Source organism: Thalassophryne amazonica, chromosome 12 (genome assembly GCF_902500255.1).
Source record: "Thalassophryne amazonica chromosome 12, fThaAma1.1, whole genome shotgun sequence".
Taxonomy (NCBI): Eukaryota; Metazoa; Chordata; class Actinopteri; order Batrachoidiformes; family Batrachoididae; genus Thalassophryne; species Thalassophryne amazonica.
In genome coordinates this window covers 52,609,857-52,631,498 of record NC_047114.1, presented here as the reverse complement: position 1 = coordinate 52,631,498, position 21,642 = coordinate 52,609,857, and the positions used below count along the sequence as shown (strand labels likewise).

At 44.4% G+C, this 21,642-nt stretch overlaps 1 protein-coding gene across 1 annotated transcript in view; it reads left to right on the top strand.

Moving 5' to 3' along the window:
• Positions 1–21,642, top strand: part of xrn1 (5'-3' exoribonuclease 1) — a 96,037-nt gene that overhangs the window by 62,468 nt on the left and 11,927 nt on the right. Inside the window, exons 31-34 of the mRNA XM_034183018.1 lie at positions 6,129–6,218; positions 6,376–6,459; positions 6,721–6,798; positions 6,977–7,111. Of these exons, the coding sequence (XP_034038909.1) occupies positions 6,129–6,218; positions 6,376–6,459; positions 6,721–6,798; positions 6,977–7,111 (387 nt within the window). The remainder of the gene's footprint in view (positions 1–6,128; positions 6,219–6,375; positions 6,460–6,720; positions 6,799–6,976; positions 7,112–21,642) is intronic.

Sequence of the window (21,642 nt, the reverse complement as noted above, 5' to 3'; positions counted from 1 at the left end):
GACTTTTTATCAGAGGAGATTTCTGTTGTGAAGCAGCAACAGAAATCAATCATGGATCTGGTGGAGGAGGTGAAGGCATTACGGCTCCAGAATGCCGAGAAAGACCGGCATCTGGTGCAGCTGGAAAATAGAGTGGCTGAATTGGAGCAGTACACCAGAATTAACGACGTCATCATCACAGGTCTTCACATCAAACCACGGTCCTACGCACGGGCGGTAACAGATGAGAGCGGAGGGGAGCCCAGTGAACAGGAGGTCAGCTCTGTGGAAAAACAGGTTGCTGATTTCCTCCTATCTAAAGGTATAGAAATGGATTTAAATAACATTGAAGCGTGCCACCCTCTGCCCCGGAGAAATGACGGTGATAAACGAACCGTCATCATGAGATTCATCAACAGAAAACACAAAACAGCACTGTTAAAACAAGGAAGAAAACTGAAAGGGACAAACGTATTCATCAATGAACATCTCACCAAACGGAATGCCGACATCGCCAGGAAAGCACGCTTCTTGAAGAAACAGGGAAAAATCCAGCACACATGGACTTCAAACTGTAAAATATTCATCAAACTGAACGGATCACCAGAACAAGCAAAAGTCATGGCAATAAGGAACATCGAGGAGCTGGACAAATATGAACAATAGTGTTTCTTAAAGTGAGGATCTGGACAAATAAGACCAATAAGGTATGAGGACACAAACACATCACAACACCATGACACAGACCAGAGGAACCTATTCATCTACTACCTATTCATCTACATCTGGAGACAAGAAGGATATAACTCAAAGGATTGCTGATCATGGAAAAGTAGAACTGAGAACATTTAAATACACAGACCACAATGTACTGGACTTGGAGCACGATATAGACCCGGACAATAATTTCTTCTCAAATATCAATGACAGTTGTTGCTATTATACAGATGAACAGTTTAATCGGATCATTAAAACGGATAACAAATTATCAATAATCCATTTCAACAGCAGAAGTCTATATGCAAACTTTAACAACATTAAAGAATATTTAAGTCAGTTTAAAAAAATATTTAACATAATTGCTATATCAGAAACATGGATCAATGAAGATAAAGGAATGGATTTTGAACTGGATGGATATGAATTTAATTGTGTAAACAGAAAAAATAAGAGTGGAGGAGGAGTGGCTGTGTATGTGGATAAGAACATGGATTATAAAATAGTAGACAATATGACAACTGTGATTGATAACTTATTAGAATGTATAACTATTGAAATATGTGAAGAAAAAAGCAAAAATGTATTAGTCAGCTGTATATATAGAGCACCAGGATCTAGTATTGAAACATTCACTGACTGTATGGGAAAAATGTTCTCAAAAACTAATCAAAAAACTGTGTTCATTTGTGGTGACTTAAATATTGATCTGCTCAATCCAAATAAGCATAAAATAACAGATGAATTTATCAGTATAATGTACAGTATGAGTTTATATCCAAAAATCACCAGGCCAAGCAGAATTACATCCCATAGTGCTACCTTAATTGATAATATATTCAGCAATGATATTGAGAATAACACTGTGAGTGGATTATTAATCAATGACATTAGTGATCATCTACCAGTTTTCATCGTTTATAATAGAAACCATCGGCGGAATCAGCCAGAGGAGAAAATAAAATACAGGCGAGTGCGGACAGAGGAAAACATGAACACACTAAAGAAGGATTTACAGGAGCAAAACTGGGAAAAGGTATACAGTGAAAGTGATGTTGATAGTGCATATGAAACTTTTTTACAAATATTTACATCATTATATGATAAAAACTGTCCAATTAAACAAGACTACAGAAAACAAAAAATCCAAGCTCGACCATGGATGACGAAAGGGTTACGAAATGCATGTAATAAGAAAAATACACTGTATAGAGAATTCATAAAACTAAAGACTAAAGAGGCAGAAAATAGATATAAGAAATACAAAAATAGATTAACTAATATTATACGGGTATGTAGGAAGGAATATTATAGTAACATATTATATAATAACAAAAACAATATTAAAGGAATATGGGATATATTAAATAGCATTATCAAAAATGGTAATAAAAAACAGAGTTACCCTCAGTATTTCATTGATAATAATGTCAAGAAGGAAAATAAGGATGAGGTAGTCAACAGTTTTAATAATTTTTTTGTAAATATTGGACCAAGCTTGGCAGAAAAAATTCCCGATTCCCAACCTGAGGATTGGGATAATAATCTCATAGAAAGAAATCCCTGTTCAATGTTCCTCACAGCAGTGGATGGAAATGAAATTATAGACATTGTGAATAATTGTAAATATAAAACATCTACCGATTTAAATGAAATTGATATGGTGGTGGTAAAACAGGTCATTGAATGGATTGTAGAACCATTAACATACATCTGTAACTTATCATTTCAAACCGGTAAATTTCCCAATCAAATGAAAATAGCTAAGGTTGTGCCGCTGTATAAGACTGGGGATAGACACCACTTCACAAATTATAGACCTGTTTCTTTGCTTCCACAATTTTCCAAATTATTAGAAAAGTTATTCAATAATAGATTAGACAAATTCATAAATAAACATAAATTACTTACTGATAGTCAATATGGATTCAGAGCACATAGTTCAACATCACTTGCATTAATAGAATCAGTTGAGGAGATTACAAACGCCATAGACCACAAATTACATTCAGTTGGAATATTTATAGACCTTAAAAAGGCTTTTGATACAATTAATCATGACATATTAATCAATAAACTTGAACAGTATGGGATTAGGGGGTTGGTGTTGCACTGGGTGAGAAGCTACTTAAGTAACAGAAAACAGTTTGTGAAGTTGGGGGAATATACATCATCATGCTTGGACAATGCTTGTGGCGTCCCACAGGGGTCAGTATTGGGTCCAAAACTGTTTCTAATTTATATAAATGATATTGTCAATGTTTCCAAAATATTAAAATTAGTATTATTTGCAGATGACACAAGCATTTTTTGTTCAGGGGGGGATTTGCAGGAGTTACTGAGGAGGATCAGTATAGAAATGGGAAAATTGAAAATATGGTTTGACAGAAATAAATTATCATTAAACTTAAGTAAAACAAAATACATGTTATTTGGCTATTGTAATACAGACATACAGGTTCAGTTACAAGTCGAGGGGGTCGATATTGAAAGGGTACATGAAAATAAGTTTCTGGGGGTGATAATAGATGATAAGATAAACTGGAAGACTCATATAAAACATATACAAAGTAAACTGTCAAGAAGCATTTCAGTTCTAAACAAAGCGAAACATATTCTGGACCACAACTCACTCCGCATTCTTTACTGCTCACTGGTTTTACCATATTTACAGTACTGTGCAGAGGTATGGGGTAATACTTATAAAGGTACAACACAATCACTATCAGTAATGCAGAAAAGAGCTATAAGAATTATTCATAATACTGGCTATAGAGATCATACAAATCCACTATTTTTACAATCCAAATTCTTAAAATTCACAGACTTGGTTCATTTTCAAACAGTACAAATTGTGTATAAAGCAATAAACAATTTACTTCCAGCAAATATTAAAAATATGTTTTTTAACAGAGCAGGGGATTACAGTCTGAGGGGGAAATTTAATTTAAAGCATCAGTGGGCACGAACAACATTAAAAGGTTTCTGTATTTCTGTCTGTGGGGTGAGGATGTGGAACAGATTGGGAGTGGGGCTCAAGCAATGTCCAAGCATGAACCAGTTCAAACAGCGGTACAAAAATATGTTTTTTTCTGGGTATAGGGAGGAGGAAGGGTAATGAGGGTTAGGGTGTTTTTGTTTTTTGCTTCGGCTTGTAAATATATAGTATTTTGTATGTAAGTAGGTATGTGTAGGTGTATATTTATGTTTGTGTATATATATGTGTATATATGTATATGTGTATGTATGTTGATGTGTATGTGTATATATATGTATATATATATATATATTGATATCGGTTTAGGTGTGTAGGAATTTATGTGTATATGTGGCAAAGGGTATTACTGGTTGTGGGGAAGAAGGGGTAGGGATAAATAAGCTGATGCTTCACCCTACCCCTTTTCGGACATGTTGGGTACACAGTAGGAACTTTTTTGTTGTTGTCTTTACTGATCTATCTTGTAATTGTTGTTGTATCAAATGTTCGAAATAAACAGTTTTCATTCATTCATTCATTCAATAAGCCATTTAACATAAACCAGGTGGGAATTTTTTTTAAATTACATGTTTCATGAGAGAACATGATGCTTTATCTCTATTTTCTGTTTCTCTTTTTGATAACACAGGTAGCCCCTTAACACATCTGCCAACTTTATGTGCAGTGAAAGCGTAGTGTCAGAGGCTTGGGTAATTAGCTCTGAGTTGGTTTGCTCAAAGACTATTATACCAAATTGAAAGTTGTTGGAAACTTCATTTCTTACTTGCCTGGAATACAAAACATAAAAAAAAAAATACATATCCTAAAACGCTGCAGGGCAAAGAAATATGATTTTATTCATGATATTCAGTGGGACTGTGCTAATGTGACAAAATTTGGACATTGAGCCACACATGCATGTGCGCGCGCACACACACACACACCTTAGTGACAGATTATTTAACCACTCAATTTTGTTTTGAAAACTTGGTGAAAATGCTGGACCTGTTCTGGAATGAATACCATCACAGTTTGGGGAACATCTTGTTGAAATGAGGGTTTTTAATTTATTTATTTTTAGTCATATTTTCACATTGCAAGTATGGACATGTTGGGTCTTAGTAGGATATGCTGTCACCTGATTTGAAGAAGGCAGAGTTTGTGATTGTCTCTCACTGTCTGTTTTTGATTACAATTCAAATGTGTTTCAAAATGTTAGCTGAATTCTTTTTAGCTCTTTATCAATTTCTTTAAATGGACTGCATTTATATGCTTTTCCATCTGCATCAGGCGCTCAAAGCGCTTTACAAATAATGCCTCACATTCACACCGATGTGAGGGTGCTACCATACAAGTTATTCACAACACACCGGGAGCAACTATGGACCTTGCCCAAGGGCCCTTGGTAATTTTCTGGTCAGGCTGGGATTTGAACCAAGGATTCTCTGGTCTCAAGCCCAATGCTTTAACCACTAGACCATCACCGCTCCTTTAAGAATGACAGGCAAGTTTTTAGTTTTGGTCACTTCTTAGTATTTTTGCATTTATATATCAAAACATGTAATGGGGAAAATCCAGGATTCTGGCTGCCCTCTGCCAAGAGGCAGAGGTAATGATGGTCTTTTATCAAGAGGGTTGAGCTGCATCCTAAGTACCCATCTTGTTTCATGTTTGTTTGAATCTTCCTAATATTCTGTATGTTTGTCATGTGATGTGAGCAAATTGTAGCTTTTATAGATTGACTGAAATTATTTAAATACAAAACAGTCAGATTTTTCCACAAATAGTTAGTACAGGTGAGTCCCATTAACTCGCATGAGTTGAGGTCCACCAAATCAGACCACAAGTTATCTGAAACAGCGAGTTAATTAAGTTGACCAGTAAAATTTACCTTACCTTGCCATATTATAACAGTTTCAACAATTTGAAGCTTGATTCCTTCCTGGATGGTGATGATCCAGAGTGGGTTCAGAATTTTTTTTTTTTTCTCCTCTGGCTGTAGGTCAGTGATGAGGGCTTCTTCAGTGTTGAAAATCCCTAATGATTCAAAGTTTTTGGTTGCAACTCTTTAGATCCATAATACCCGTTCATATTCCGCCAGAATTTCTACACAAGCCCGCCCAGAATCATTAAACCTCATAAAACTGCAGCAGCCGGAGGAGGAAGAAGAAATCACTGTCCACACTGACAGTCTCTCCCAAAAACAGTCAAATCAAAATGGAATTTTATAGGTAGTCTAAATTTTCATGGTCAAAAACTTGACCATGAGTAAAATCGCATCGAAACTTACATGTGTGCGAGTTCATGGGGCTCACCTGTATAGAGTTTTCAAAAAACTGAAAATTTGTATTAACTCAAATTATCATTGTTGCATAACATTTGAAAAAAATTCTCCTTCACACAAAACTCAGTTTTTTATTTTTCTATTTGTTCCATATCCTCACCACACATGCAGCATAATCATAAACACAATGTGGTGAAGGTATCCTCTCCAGCCAACAAAAGCTGTCCGTCTAAGACACAAATCCAGAAACAACAGTCCAAGGTAAGTGCAGTGTCACTTTTCTGTTGAACATTCTCAGTCTCCCAAAATGTCAGCTGTTCTATTAAAGTCATAGTTGGGGTGAGGGAGCATGATGTCTTGCGAAACACATTTATTTTTGTCTCCCTTTCAATCTGTTTTCTTTGTCCACCCCTTCCAGAATAAGGAGGACTACAATAACTTGTGGCATACCCTGCAGAATTCAGGCCCTCCTCAAAATCTGGCAGCTCACTGGCACAACAGTGTAAGTGTTTGGAACTGTTAAATCCAAACTACAGTAAACTGGAGTGGATTCTACTCGAGATGAATTAGGATTTTTTTTTTTTTTTTTTTTACCCTCCACATTTATTTTTAAATGTAACAACACACACAGTTCCTGCTGTATGTTTAATGGTCATGCTGTGGACACAAATTTGAAAGATATTTACTTACAATGCATCTGCTGAGAGGGTGTAACATGTTAATCTTTTTAAAATTATTTGTGTTGGTCTTGTGGATTTTGCAGGCCCCAGTTGGTGCCATCAGACTGTTGAAGAAAAATGAAGACCCCAACATTTTGTCATCACAAATTAAAGCCAATAAGGTGCACACACAGGTTTTGCTTTTAACCAGTGAACATACGTATTTGCACATTGATTTGATGTAGTGAACTCCAGGACCTCCAGAGCCAGCTAGCCATGAAGTTTTTTGAATTTCATGGCTATTAAAACTGATAACATGAAGACTTCCTTTGTGTTCTGTGGGCCTGTGTCTTTTTATAGGTTACAACTGAGTTCGAGGATCTTATTGCCAGTCTGAAGATGTCTGATCCACAGTGTACTCCACCTCCTCCTGCTCTAACGCAGCCACCAACAGACCAGGCAGTTAGTCCATTGTCTCCACAGTCCTTTGCCATTGTGAGTATGGAGGAACCAAGTGGATAATTCAGCAATGACCTTCTGTTGGTGTACTCGCTCATTATGATATGGTTGGCTCTCACTGCGGTATTGTATCACTTCCTGTTCCGGAGCACAGCGGTGTTTTTCTGTATGTGTTAGCTGTTTAATCTGCGCAGTTAGATTGATCTAGTTATCTAGATTACGATTTGTTTCCCAGTGTAATCTTTACGTGCCTTAACTAAAGCACTCCTTCTGCTGAATCACCTCTAAATTATTTACACATTATTCACTTTGCGTGTTTTTAGGAATCCGCTAGCTTAGCGTAGCTACTAGCTCTTAGCCGATTTAGCATGGCGGCTTCTCCTGTCTCTCCCGCACTTTTCTGCTCTGGGTGTGAAATGTTTAGTTATTCCTCGGCCTCCTTTAGCAGTAACGGTACTTGTAATAAGTGTAGCTTATTCGTAGCTTTGGAGGCCAGGCTGGGCGAATTGGAGACTCTGCTCCGCACCGTGGAAAATTCTACAGCTAGCCAGGCCCCTGTAGTCGGTGCGGACCATGGTAGCTTAGCCGCCGTTAGTTACCCCCTGGCAGATCCCGAGCAGCCGGGAAAGCAGGCTGACTGGGTGACTGTGAGGAGGAAGCGTAGCCCTAAACAGAAGCCCTGTGTACACCGCCAACCCGTTCACATCTCTAACCGTTTTTCCCCACTTGACGACACACCCGCCGAGGATCAACGTCTGGTTATTGGCGACTCTGTTTTGCGAAATGTGAAGTTAGCGACACCAGCAACCATAGTCAATTGTCTTCCGGGGGCCAGAGCAGGCGACATTGAAGGAAATTTGAAACTGCTGGCTAAGGCTAAGCGTAAATTTGGTAAGATTGTAATTCACGTCGGCAGTAATGACACCCGGTTACGCCAACCGGAGGTCACTAAAATTAACAATAAATCGGTGTGTAACTTTGCAAAAACAATGTCGGACTCTGTAGTTTTCTCTGGGCCCCTCCCCAATCAGACCGGGAGTGACATGTTTAGCCGCATGTTCTCCTTGAATTGCTGGCTGTCTGAGTGGTGTCCAAAAAATGAGGTGGGCTTCATAGATAATTGGCAAAGCTTCTGGGGAAAACCTGGTCTTGTTAGGAGAGACAGCATCCATCCCACTTTGGATGGAGCAGCTCTCATTTCTAGAAATCTGGCCAATTTTCTTAAATCCTCCAAACCGTGACTATCCAGGGTTGGGACCAGGAAGCAGAGTTGTAGTCTTACACACCTCTCTGCAGCTTCTCTCCCCCTGCCATCCCCTCATTACCCCATCCCCGTAGAGACGGTGCCTGCTCCCAGACTACCAATAACCAGCAAAAATCTATTTAAGCATAAAAATTCAAAAAGAAAAAATAATATAGTACCTTCAACTGCACCACAGACTAAAACAGTTAAATGTGGTCTATTAAACATTAGGTCTCTCTCTTCTAAGTCCCTGTTGGTAAATGATATAATAATTGATCAACATATTGATTTATTCTGCCTTACAGAAACCTGGTTACAGCAGGATGAATATGTTAGTTTAAATGAGTCAACACCCCCGAGTCACACTAACTGTCAGAATGCTCTTAGCACGGGCCGGGGCGGAGGATTAACAGCAATCTTCCATTCCAGCTTATTAATTAATCAAAAACCCAGACAGAGCTTTAATTCATTTGAAAGCTTGACTCTTAGTCTTGTCCATCCAAATTGGAAGTCCCAAAAACCAGTTTTATTTGTTATTATCTATCGTCCACCTGGTCGTTACTGTGAGTTTCTCTGTGAATTTTCAGACCTTTTATCTGACTTAGTGCTTAGCTCAGATAAGATAATTATAGTGGGCGATTTTAACATCCACACAGATGCTGAGAATGACAGCCTCAACACTGCATTTAATCTATTATTAGACTCTATTGGCTTTGCTCAAAAAGTAAATGAGTCCACCCACCACTTTAATCATATCTTAGATCTTGTTCTGACTTATGGTATGGAAATAGAAGACTTAACAGTATTCCCTGAAAACTCCCTTCTGTCTGATCATTTCTTAATAACATTTACATTTACTCTGATGGACTACCCAGCAGTGGGGAATAAGTTTCATTACACTAGAAGTCTTTCAGAAAGCGCTGTAACTAGGTTTAAGGATATGATTCCTTCTTTATGTTCTCTAATGCCATATACCAACACAGTGCAGAGTAGCTACCTAAACTCTGTAAGTGAGATAGAGTATCTCGTCAATAGTTTTACATCCTCATTGAAGACAACTTTGGATGCTGTAGCTCCTCTAAAAAAGAGAGCTTTAAATCAGAAGTGCCTGACTCCGTGGTATAACTCACAAACTCGTAGCTTAAAGCAGATAACCCGTAAGTTGGAGAGGAAATGGCGTCTCACTAATTTAGAAGATCTTCACTTAGCCTGGAAAAAGAGTCTGTTGCTCTATAAAAAAGCCCTCCGTAAAGCTAGGACATCTTTCTACTCATCACTAATTGAAGAAAATAAGAACAACCCCAGGTTTCTTTTCAGCACTGTAACCAGGCTGACAAAGAGTCAGAGCTCTATTGAGCTGAGTATTCCATTAACTTTAACTAGTAATGACTTCATGACTTTCTTTGCTAACAAAATTTTAACTATTAGAGAAAAAATTACTCATAACCATCCCAAAGACGTATCGTTATCTTTGGCTGCTTTCAGTGATGCCGGTATTTGGTTAGACTCTTTCTCTCCGATTGTTCTGTCTGAGTTATTTTCATTAGTTACTTCATCCAAACCATCAACATGTTTATTAGACCCCATTCCTACCAGGCTGCTCAAGGAAGCCCTACCATTATTTAATGCTTCGATCTTAAATATGATCAATCTATCTTTGTTAGTTGGCTATGTACCACAAGCTTTTAAGGTGGCAGTAATTAAACCATTACTTAAAAAGCCATCACTTGACCCAGCTATCTTAGCTAATTATAGGCCAATCTCCAACCTTCCTTTTCTCTCAAAAATTCTTGAAAGGGTAGTTGTAAAACAGCTAACTGATCATGTGCAGAGGAATGGTCTATTTGAAGAGTTTCAGTCAGGTTTTAGAATTCATCATAGTACAGAAACAGCATTAGTGAAGGTTACAAATTATCTTCTTATGGCCTCGGACAGTGGACTCATCTCTGTGCTTGTTCTGTTAGACCTCAGTGCTGCTTTTGATACTGTTGACCATAAAATTTTATTACAGAGATTAGAGCATGCTATAGGTATTAAAGGCACTGCGCTGCGGTGGTTTGAATCATATTTGTCTAATAGATTACAATTTGTTCATGTAAATGGGGAATCTTCTTCACAGACTAAAGTTAATTATGGAGTTCCACAAGGTTCTGTGCTAGGACCAATTTTATTCACTTTATACATGCTTCCCTTAGGCAGTATTATTAGACGGTATTGCTTAAATTTTCATTGTTACGCAGATGATACCCAGCTTTATCTATCCATGAAGCCAGAGGACACACACCAATTAGCTAAACTGCAGGATTGTCTTACAGACATAAAGACATGGATGACCTCTAATTTCCTGCTTTTAAACTCAGATAAAACTGAAGTTATTGTACTTGGCCCCACAAATCTTAGAAACATGGTGCCTAACCAGATCCTTACTGTGGATGGCATTACCCTGACCTCTAGTAATACTGTGAGAAATCTTGGAGTAATTTTTGATCAGGATATGTCATTCAAAGCGCATATTAAACAAATATGTAGGACTGCTTTTTTTGCATTTACGCAATATCTCTAAAATCAGAAAGGTCTTGTCTCAGAGTGATGCTGAAAAACTAATTCATGCATTTATTTCCTCTAGGCTGGACTATTGTAATTCATTATTATCAGGTTGTCCTAAAAGTTCCCTAAAAAGCCTTCAGTTAATTCAAAATGCTGCAGCTAGAGTACTGACGGGGACTAGAAGGAGAGAGCATATCTCACCCATATTGGCCTCTCTTCATTGGCTTCCTGTTAATTCTAGAATAGAATTTAAAATTCTTCTTCTTACTTATAAGGTTTTGAATAATCAGGTCCCATCTTATCTTAGGGACCTCGTAGTACCATATCACCCCAATAGAGCGCTTCGCTCTCAGACTGCAGGCTTACCTGTAGTTCCTAGGGTTTGTAAGAGTAGAATGGGAGGCAGAGCCTTCAGCTTTCAGGCTCCTCTCCTGTGGAACCAGCTCCCAATTCAGATCAGGGAGACAGACACCCTCTCTACTTTTAAGATTAGGCTTAAAACTTTCCTTTTTGCTAAAGCTTATAGTTAGGGCCGGATCAGGTGACCCTGAACCATCCCTTAGTTATGCTGCTATAGACGTAGACTGCTGGGGGGTTCCCATGATGCACTGTTTCTTTCTCTTTTTGCTCTGTATGCACCACTCTGCATTTAATCATTAGTGATCGATCTCTGCTCCCCTCCACAGCATGTCTTTTTCCTTGTTCTCTCCCTCAGCCCCAACCAGTCCCAGCAGAAGACTGCCCCTCCCTGAGCCTCATCTACTGGAGGTTTCTTCCTGTTAAAAGGGAGTTTTTCCTTCCCACTGTAGCCAAGTGCTTGCTCACAGGGGGTCGTTTTGACCGTTGGGGTTTTACATAATTATTTTATGGCCTTGCCTTACAATATAAAGCGCCTTGGGGCAACTGTTTGTTGTGATTTGGCGCTATATAAAAAAATTGATTGATTGATTGATTAGGGTGATGTTAATGAGGTTATTCTTTTGTAAATCAGCAGTGTTTGCAACACTCATTAAAGCCAGAGTGGTCCAGTCCTGAGCTCAGCACCTGGTAGCATTCACAGCATTTAATAATCATTTCTCAACAAATGGCAAATGATACTTCTAATTTTAAAATTGGCAGTGGACTAGCAGACCAGTTGACTGATGCACTTACACCCAAATGGCTCTTGTTTAGCCATTGAAACAGGAATATAGTGCATCCAGAAAGTATTCACAGCGCTGGACTTTTTCCATATTTTTTATGTTATAGCCTTATTCCACCAAAATGGATGAAATACTTTTTTTTCAGCCTGCTTGAAAGATTGCCATTCCCACATCAGCTTATATAGGCCACAGTGTTGTGTGGGCCGCTGAAGAGGAGGTACTGCTGGCCCACCACCACCAGTGGGCGCCCTGCCTGGAGTGCGGGCTCCAGGCACCAGAGGGCGCCGCCGCCTCACAGGAGCAGCCAAGGTGACAGCTGTCACCCATCACCTGAGACAGCTGACAGCAATCATCAGTGGGGTATATCAGCAGGACGGCATCTCCACCTCATTGCCGAGATATCGTTTCTACCTATGAGGTAACGTATCAAAGCTGACGGAGTGTATCCTTTTGGATTAGTGCATAGCTTGTGGATTACTGTTCCAACGAGAGGTGGAGGTAACTTCCCTGCTGTTCGGAGTCTTGGGTGCAAACGCGCCCCCATCTAACTGTTCTTTGTTCCTCGCCAGCAGTACCAGGTCCGACACGCGGAGGCAGTGGCCACCTGGGAGTTCGGGACTTGGCGGCTCCAGTATTTCCGGGGTCCTGTGGCGGAGGAAGCCGTGTGGTTCGGGTCTTACCTTGGAGAGGCGTCTCCTATCTTCGAGCCTGCCCACACGACACTTTTGTGAATTGACTGTTGTCCATTTCGTGATTGGTTGTATTCGTTGTGCACGTTCACAACAGTAAAGCCTTGTTATTTGACTTTCTCCATTGTCCGTTCATTTGCGCCCCCTGTTGTGGGTCCGTGTACTGACACTTTCCCAACAGGATATCTCGGCCAACGTCATGGATCCCGAGGGGCGTCAACCGGCTGTTGAACGGCCAATGGAAGAACAGGACGCGCAGGCGTCCGCAGGAGTGGTAATCGGTGAGTTGCAGCGGATCCTCACCGCCTTCACGACTCGGTTGGATTTGATGACCGAGCAGAACGTCCTCCTGAACCGCAGGGTGGAGGCTCTCGCCGCTGCGGCTCTCCCTCCCGTGGACCCTGTGCGTAACATAGACGTTCCACTGGTTGTTCAACGACCTCTCCCACCTTCCCCGGAAGCATACATAAGCCCCCCAGAGCCGTACGGAGGCTGTGTGGAGACGTGCGCGGATTTTCTCATGCAGTGCTCGCTCGTCTTCGCACAGCCTCCCATCATGTACGCGACTGATGCTAGTAAAGTAGCTTATGTGATAAACCTGCTTCGCGGTGAGGCACGCGCTTGGGCTACAGCGCTCTGGGAGCAGAATTCACGGCTCCTTCTGACATATGATGGGTTTGTGAGGGAGCTCAGAACCGTGTTCGATCACCCTAATAGAGGCGAAACCGCTTCAACCGTGCTACTGTCAATGAGACAGGGGCGTCGGCGCGCAGCTGCCTATGCAGTCGACTTCCGCATTGCGGCTGCGAGGTCCGGCTGGAATAGCACTGCCCTCCGCGCCGCCTTTGTAAACGGACTGTCTTTGGTTCTTAAGGAGCACCTGGTGGCTAAGGACGAACCGCGGGATTTAGACGGGCTCATCGATCTTGTCATACGGTTAGACAACCGGTTAGAAGAACGTCGGCGGGAACGAGACGAAGGGCGTGGCTGGGCACGCGCCGTCCCTCTCCCTTCCGGTTCCGACCGCGCTCCGCCTTCCCCACGCTCCACGGCCCCTGCACTCCGTGGGGCCACAGCTCCCCCTGCTGACGAAGCTATGGACACGAGTAGGGCAACATTTAGGGCACCGGATGCACAGAGGAGACGGGCCCACGGAGCTTGTTTTGTTTGTGGTGCAATAGAGCACCATATGAGAGACTGCCCCGAGCGGTTAAACTCCAACGCCCCGCCCCTAGAAACTTGGCTAGAGATGGGCCGAGACATTCACGTGGGACACACCCACATTGCCACACGACTCCCAGTTACGATCCTTTATGAGGACTCAACCCTGAAGGCCCCAGCACTGGTGGACACGGGCTCTGAGGGGAATCTGCTGGACAGCAGATGGGCCAGGGAGATAGGGCTCCCTCTGGTGGCTCTTACCTCGCCTGTGCAGGTTCGGGCACTAGATGGCTCCCTACTCCCTCCGATCACGCATAAGACACCACCTGTAACTCTGGTGGTGTCAGGAAATCACCGGGAAGTGATCGAGTTTTTTGTGACTCAGGCCACCTCCCGTGTGGTTTTAGGATTTCCCTGGATGTTGAAGCACAATCCCCGGATTGATTGGCCGTCCGGGGTAGTGGTTCAGTGGAGCGAGACCTGCCATCGGGTGTGTCTAGGTTCCTCGGTTCCTCCCGGCTCCCAAGCTAAGGAGGAGGTCAGAGTCCCGCCCAATCTGGGGACGGTGCCAGTGGAGTACCACGACCTTGTCGACGTGTTCAGCAAGGATCTGGCGCTCACACTTCCCCCCCACCGTCCGTATGATTGTGCCATTGATTTGGTTCCGGGCAGCGAGTTTCCGTCCAGTAGGCTGTACAACCTCTCCCGGCCTGAGCGCGAATCAATGGAGACCTACATCCGGGACTCATTAGCTGCCGGGTTGATCCGGAATTCCACCTCCCCGATGGGCGCAGGTTTCTTTTTTGTGGGCAAAAAAGACGGCGGACTTCGTCCATGCATTGATTATTGGGGGCTGAACGAGATCACGGTTCGCAACCGATACCCGTTGCCCCTGTTGGATTTGGTGTTCACACCCCTGCATGGAGCCCAAATCTTCACCAAGCTCGATCTTAGAAATGCGTATCATCTGGTTCGGATCCGGAAGGACGACGAGTGGAAAACGGCATTTAACACCCCCTTAGGTCACTTTGAGTACCTGGTCATGCCGTTCGGCCTCACAAACGCCCCAGCAACGTTCCAAGCATTAGTTAATGATGTCTTGCGGGATTTCCTGCACCGGTTCGTCTTCGTATATCTAGACGATATACTCATCTTTTCTCCGGATCCTGAGACTCATGTCCGGCATGTACGTCAGGTCCTGCAGCGGTTGTTGGAGAACCGGCTGTTTGTGAAGGGCGAGAAGTGTGAATTCCACCGCACCTCTTTGTCCTTCCTGGGGTTCATCATCTCCTCCAACTCCGTCGCTCCTGATCCGGCCAAGGTTGCGGCGGTGAGAGACTGGCCCCAACCCACAAGCCGTAGGAAGTTGCAACAGTTCCTAGGCTTTGCTAATTTCTACAGGAGGTTCATTAAGGGCTACAGTCAGGTAGTTAGCCCCCTGACAGCCCTGACCTCACCAAAAGTCCCCTTCACCTGGTCGGATCGGTGTGATGCCGCATTCAAGGAGTTGAAACGGCGCTTCTCGTCTGCACCTGTTCTGGTGCAGCCCGATCCTAGTCGCCAGTTAATGGTTGAAGTGGACGCCTCGGACTCAGGGATAGGAGCTGTGCTGTCCCAGAGTGGGAAGACCGATAAGGTCCTTCACCCGTGTGCCTATTTTTCCCGCAGATTGACCCCGGCTGAACGGAACTATGACGTCGGCAACCGAGAGCTCCTTGCGGTGAAAGAGGCTCTTGAAGAGTGGAGACACCTGTTGGAGGGTACGTCCGTGCCATTCACGGTTTTCACTGACCACCGGAACCTGGAATATATCAGGACCGCCAAGCGGCTGAATCCCAGGCAAGCCCGCTGGTCACTGTTCTTCGGCCGTTTTGACTTCCGCATCACCTACCGGCCCGGGACCAAGAACCAGAAATCGGATGCCTTGTCCCGGGTACACGAAGACGAGGTCAAAACGGAGTTGTCGGATCCACCGGAACCCATCATCCCGGAGTCCACTATCGTGGCCACCCTCACCTGGGACGTAGAGAGAACCGTCCGGGAGGCCCTGGCACGAAGCCCGGACCCCGGGACTGGACCAAAGAACAGACTTTACGTCCCACCAGAAGCACGGGCTGCAGTCCTGGACTTCTGTCACGGCTCTAAGCTCTCCTGTCATCCAGGGGTGCGAAGAACCGTGGCAGTTGTCCGGCAGCGCTTCTGGTGGGCGTCCCTGGAGGCCGACGTCCGGGACTATATCCAGGCCTGTACCACCTGCGCCAGGGGCAAGGCCGACCATCGCAAGGCTCCGGGACTGCTACAGCCGCTGCCCGTGCCTCATCGCCCCTGGTCCCACATCGGCCTGGATTTTGTCACGGGCCTCCCGCCGTCCCAGGGAAACACCGTCATCCTCACGATAGTGGACCAATTCTCCAAGGCGGCCCACTTCGTGGCTCTCCCGAAGCTCCCAACGGCCCAGGAGACAGCGGACCTCCTGGTCCACCACGTCGTCCGCCTGCATGGAATACCATCAGACATCGTCTCCGATCGCGGTCCCCAGTTCTCCTCGCACGTCTGGAGGAGCTTCTGCCGGGAACTGGGGGCCACGGTCAGTCTCTCATCCGGGTATCACCCCCAGACCAACGGGCAAGCAGAGCGGGCTAATCAAGAAATGGAGCAAACACTGCGTTGTGTGACAGCCGCGCACCCGGCGGCCTGGAGTACTCATCTGGCCTGGATCGAGTACGCCCACAACAGTCAAGTGTCATCAGCCAGCGGCCTCTCCCCCTTTGAGGTGTGTTTGGGGTATCAGCCCCCACTATTCCCGGTGGTTGAGGGAGAGGTCGGTGTGCCCTCGGTCCAGGCCCACCTGCGGAAGTGCCGTCGGGTGTGGCGTGCCGCCCGTTCTGCTTTGTTGAAGGCCCGGATGAGGGCGAAGACCCATGCAGACCGGCGGCGGACCCCGGCCCCTACGTATCGCCCCGGGCAGGAAGTGTGGTTGTCCACCAAGGACATTCCACTGCAAGTAGCCTCCCCAAAACTGCAAGATAGATACATAGGTCCGTTTAAGATTCTCAAGGTCATCAATCCCGCCGCAGTGAGGCTTCGGCTTCCTGCCTCACTGCGGATCCATCCGGTATTTCATGTGTCAAAGATCAAGCCCCATCACACCTCGCCCCTCTGTGCACCCGGTCCGGCACCACCTCCTGCCCGGATCATCGATGGCGAGCCGGCTTGGACAGTGCGCCGGCTGTTGGACGTCCGACGGATGGGCCGGGGCTTTCAATATCTGGTGGACTGGGAGGGGTACGGTCCCGAAGAACGCTCCTGGGTGAAGAGGAGCTTCATCTTGGATCCGGCCCTCCTGGCCGACTTTTACCGTCGCCACCCGGACAAACCCGGTCGGGCGCCAGGGGGCGCCCGTTGAGGGGGGGGGTCCTGTTGTGTGGGCCGCTGAAGAGGAGGTACTGCTGGCCCACCACCACCAGTGGGCGCCCTGCCTGGAGTGCGGGCTCCAGGCACCAGAGGGCGCCGCCGCCTCACAGGAGCAGCCAAGGTGACAGCTGTCACCCATCACCTGAGACAGCTGACAGCAATCATCAGTGGGGTATATCAGCAGGACGGCATCTCCACCTCATTGCCGAGATATTGTTTCTACCTATGAGGTAACGTATCAAAGCTGACGGAGTGTATCCTTTTGGATTAGTGCATAGCTTGTGGATTACTGTTCCAACGAGAGGTGGAGGTAACTTCCCTGCTGTTCGGAGTCTTGGGTGCAAACGCGCCCCCATGTAACTGTTCTTTGTTCCTCGCCAGCAGTACCAGGTCCGACACGCGGAGGCAGTGGCCACCTGGGAGTTCGGGACTTGGCGGCTCCAGTATTTCCGGGGTCCTGTGGCGGAGGAAGCCGTGTGGTTCGGGTCTTACCTTGGAGAGGCGTCTCCTATCTTCGAGCCTGCCCACACGACACTTTTGTGAATTGACTGTTGTCCATTTCGTGATTGGTTGTATTCGTTGTGCACGTTCACAACAGTAAAGCCTTGTTATTTGACTTTCTCCATTGTCCGTTCATTTGCGCCCCCTGTTGTGGGTCCGTGTACTGACACTTTCCCAACACACAGAAGGAAATGCTGCACCCGTAGTGACTCTTTTGAATGTGCATTCATCATCTCCTGAGACGGAAGGAGGCCGAAGAACAAGAAGAAGCATTCAATCTTTGCCATGAAGCTCAAAATTGAGTCAGGTGCATCCTGTTTCCACTGAACATCCTTGAGATGATTCTGCACCTTAGTTGGAGTCCACCTGGGGTTAAATCAGTTGATTTGACATGATTTGAAAAGGCATGCACCTGTCTCTTGGCCTGTGGCAGCATCATGCTCTGGGGATGTTTTTCAGTGGCAGGAACTGGGAGACTAGTCAGGATTGAGGGAAAGATGAATGCAGCAATATACAGAGGCATCCTGGACAAAAACCTTCTCCAAGAGCGCTCTTGACCTCATAATGTGGCAAAGGTTCATCTTTCAGCAGGACAGTGACTCGAAGCCAGGGGTGGGCAATGAGGGCTGAGACAGTGCAGGTTTTCCATGCAACCAGTCACCTCAACAGGTGGGTTGCTGATGAGCTTCTCCAGTGAACATAAACACCTGATCTTTAATGATATCACCTGTTGGAAGTGATTGGTAGAAAGGAAAGCCTGCAGTGTTTCGGCCCTTCATGGCACATGATTGCCCACACCTGCTCTAAACATACAGCCAAGATATCAAAGGAGTAGCTTCAGGACAACTCTGTGAATGTCCTTGAGCGGCCCAGCAGGAGCCCAGACCTGAACATCTGTGCAGAGATCTGAAAATGGCTGTACATTGACATTCCACAGCCAACCTGATGGAGCTTGAGATGTGCTGCAAAGAGGAATGGGCAAAATGACCCAAAGATAGGCGCACCAAGCTGGTGGCATCAAAAAAGTATTGAGCAAAGGGTGTGAATACGTATGTACATTTTTTTTTTTTTTAACAAATGTGCAAAAATTTCAATAAAATAACTTTATGTTGTCATTATGGGTGTTATGAGTAGATTTTTGAGGGGAAAATATTAATTTACTCCATTTTGGAGTCACGCTGTAATGTAACAAAATATGGAATAAGTGAAGCGCTATGAATGCTTTCAAGATGCACTGTAGGTGTCCCAGCCAAAAATAAAATTCCATTTTCCATTGTGTGTCCCAAGGACATCTGCATTGAAAAAGATTATGCAGAAATTGGTGCAAAGCATTCACTGTGTCCATTTTGTACCAATATGGGGACAACAGTGATGCCAAATGCTGTAATTTGGAACTCTGTTATAAAAAGTTGAAGGAAATCTAAGGAGCTTTTTAATTTTGCTCCTGAAGAAGCATGTGAAAGAATGTGAAACAAAATTGTATTTTTTGCCAAAATATTTTGATTTTACCATTGTTGGGCAAAAGAAATCTGTGACTGTAAGGCCAGCACATTTTATTGAAATTTTAAAAAGTTTGTGTGTGCGTGCGCATGCATATTTATTCTCTATGTTATGGTTCTTATCACAGGTTCCAGAATAATCGGCAAGGGTGTGTTTCAGGTGGAAGTTCCGCAAAATCTTAAATTTTAATAATAAAATCAAGCTTTGATTTCTAAATAAATGGTTTATTTTATGTTCAATAGGTTAAACAAATGAAAAGCAGACCTTTGCGCTGTTACAGTGGGGTAAAAAAAGTATTTCGTCAGTCCCTGATTGTGCAAGTTGTCCTATTTAGAAAGATGAGAGAGGTCTAATTTTCAACATAGGTACACTTCAACTGGAGAGATAAAATGAGGGGAAAAAAAATCCAGGAAATCACTTTGTAGGATTTTTAAAGAATGTATTTGTAAATTATGGTGGAAAATAAGTATTTGGTCAATAACAAAAGTTCAGCTCAATACTTTGTAACATAATCTTTGTTGGCAATGACAGAGGTCAAACATTTCCTGTTAGTCTTCACCAGTTTTGCACACATTGTAGCTGGTATTTTGGCCCATTCCTCCATGTAGATCTCCTCTAGAGCAGTGATGTTTTGGGGCTGTCGCTGGGCAACACAGACTTTCAACTCCCGCAACATATTTTTTATGGGGTTGATGTCTTGAGACTGGCTTGGACACTCCAGGACCTTGAAATGCTTTTTACGGAGCCACTCTGCCCGAGCAGTGTGTTTGGGATCATTGTCATGCTGGAAGACCCAGCCATGTTGCATCTCCAGTGCTCTCCCTGATGGAAGGTGGTTTTATCTTAAAATCTCACTACACATGGCCACTTTCATTCTTCCCTTAACACGGATCAGTCATCCTGTCCCCTTTGCAGAAAAACAGTCCCAAAGCATGATGTTTCCACCCCCATGCTTCACAGTAGATGTGGTGTTCTTGGAATCCAACTCAGCATACTTCTCATGATCATTTTGACCCCATGGGATGAGATCTTGCGTGGAGCCCCAGATTGAGGGAGATTATCAATGGTCTTGTATGTCTTCCACTTTCTTACAATTGCTCCCACAGTTGTTTGTGTGTAGGCTCTCAGTTGTCCAGGTGGTTTCCATAGTAGAGAAGCTTGAATCTTCGACTGGACTGGGTTGCTTGACGTGAGGACGTTTCGCTTCAAATCACAGAAGCTTCCTCAGCTAAAATTCTTGCTCTGGTAGTCTGACTTCTGTCTTGACTCTTGTAGAGAAGAATAAACCAGAAGCCAACAAAAGCTGGAGTATTTAACCTAACCAGACCCTTCCTTCCGAGAGGCCGACTGCTATAGGCTAGTGACTAAACAATAGCTCTAATTAACACCTATTGTGCTCTAGTTAGCACTCTCCTAATGATGGGATGGAAGCCTCCCCTGATGGCTCCCTTGACGACTCTCCTGATGACGTGAATGACTTATTACCATGAACAAAAGACTGAAACTGCTTTGACCTGAGTACCCCATTGTAAACGGGACAATGCGTGTCTGAGACCCGCCCCCCTGGTTAAGACTGGGTTTCAGCTGTTTTACAAAGAATGCTTCTTGACACCTCTCTCAAACTATTTCTTCTCTGGCTAAGATTTTAACTTCCTTGTCCTCAGACGTGTGGTTAGTGTCTTTCAGGTGGAGATTAACTGCAGACTGAGGTCCACTGGCGACCTCTCTGCGGTGCTGGTATAGCCTCTTGTTTAAAGGTTGCTTAGTCTCACCTATGTAGTGTTCATTACAGTTTTCCTGACATCTGATATAATACACTACATTGCTCTGTTTGTAACTAGGGATCCTGTCCTTAGGGTGAACTAATTTCTGTCTCAAGGTGTTAACCGGTTTAAAGTAAACTGGGATTTTGTGCTGTCTGAAGATCCTCTGTAGTTTTTCCCCTACTCCTGCTAAATAAGGGAGAGACACTCTTCTTCTTGTCTCCATCTCCTGTCTATCTGGTCTCTTTGTTTTCTGGGACTTCTGCACTTTGTCCAGGGACCATCGTGGGTACCCACATACTGTGAGGGCTTTCCGTACAAGTTGTTGCACAGTCCAAGAAGGCTAAATCCTTCTTGGACTGTGATGTTACGATTGGAGAGAACAGGCAGCTCCAGACAGAGGTTTACAGAAAACCCACTCACACTGACCAATATCTGCTCTTTGGCTCAAACCACCCCCTTGAACACAAGCTCGGGGTGATCAGGACTCTTCAACACAGAGCCCTACAGGTGCCCACAACTGCAGAGGGAAGGGCTAAAGAACAACAACTTGTACGGAAAGCCCTCACAGTATGTGGGTACCCACGATGGTCCCTGGACAAAGTGC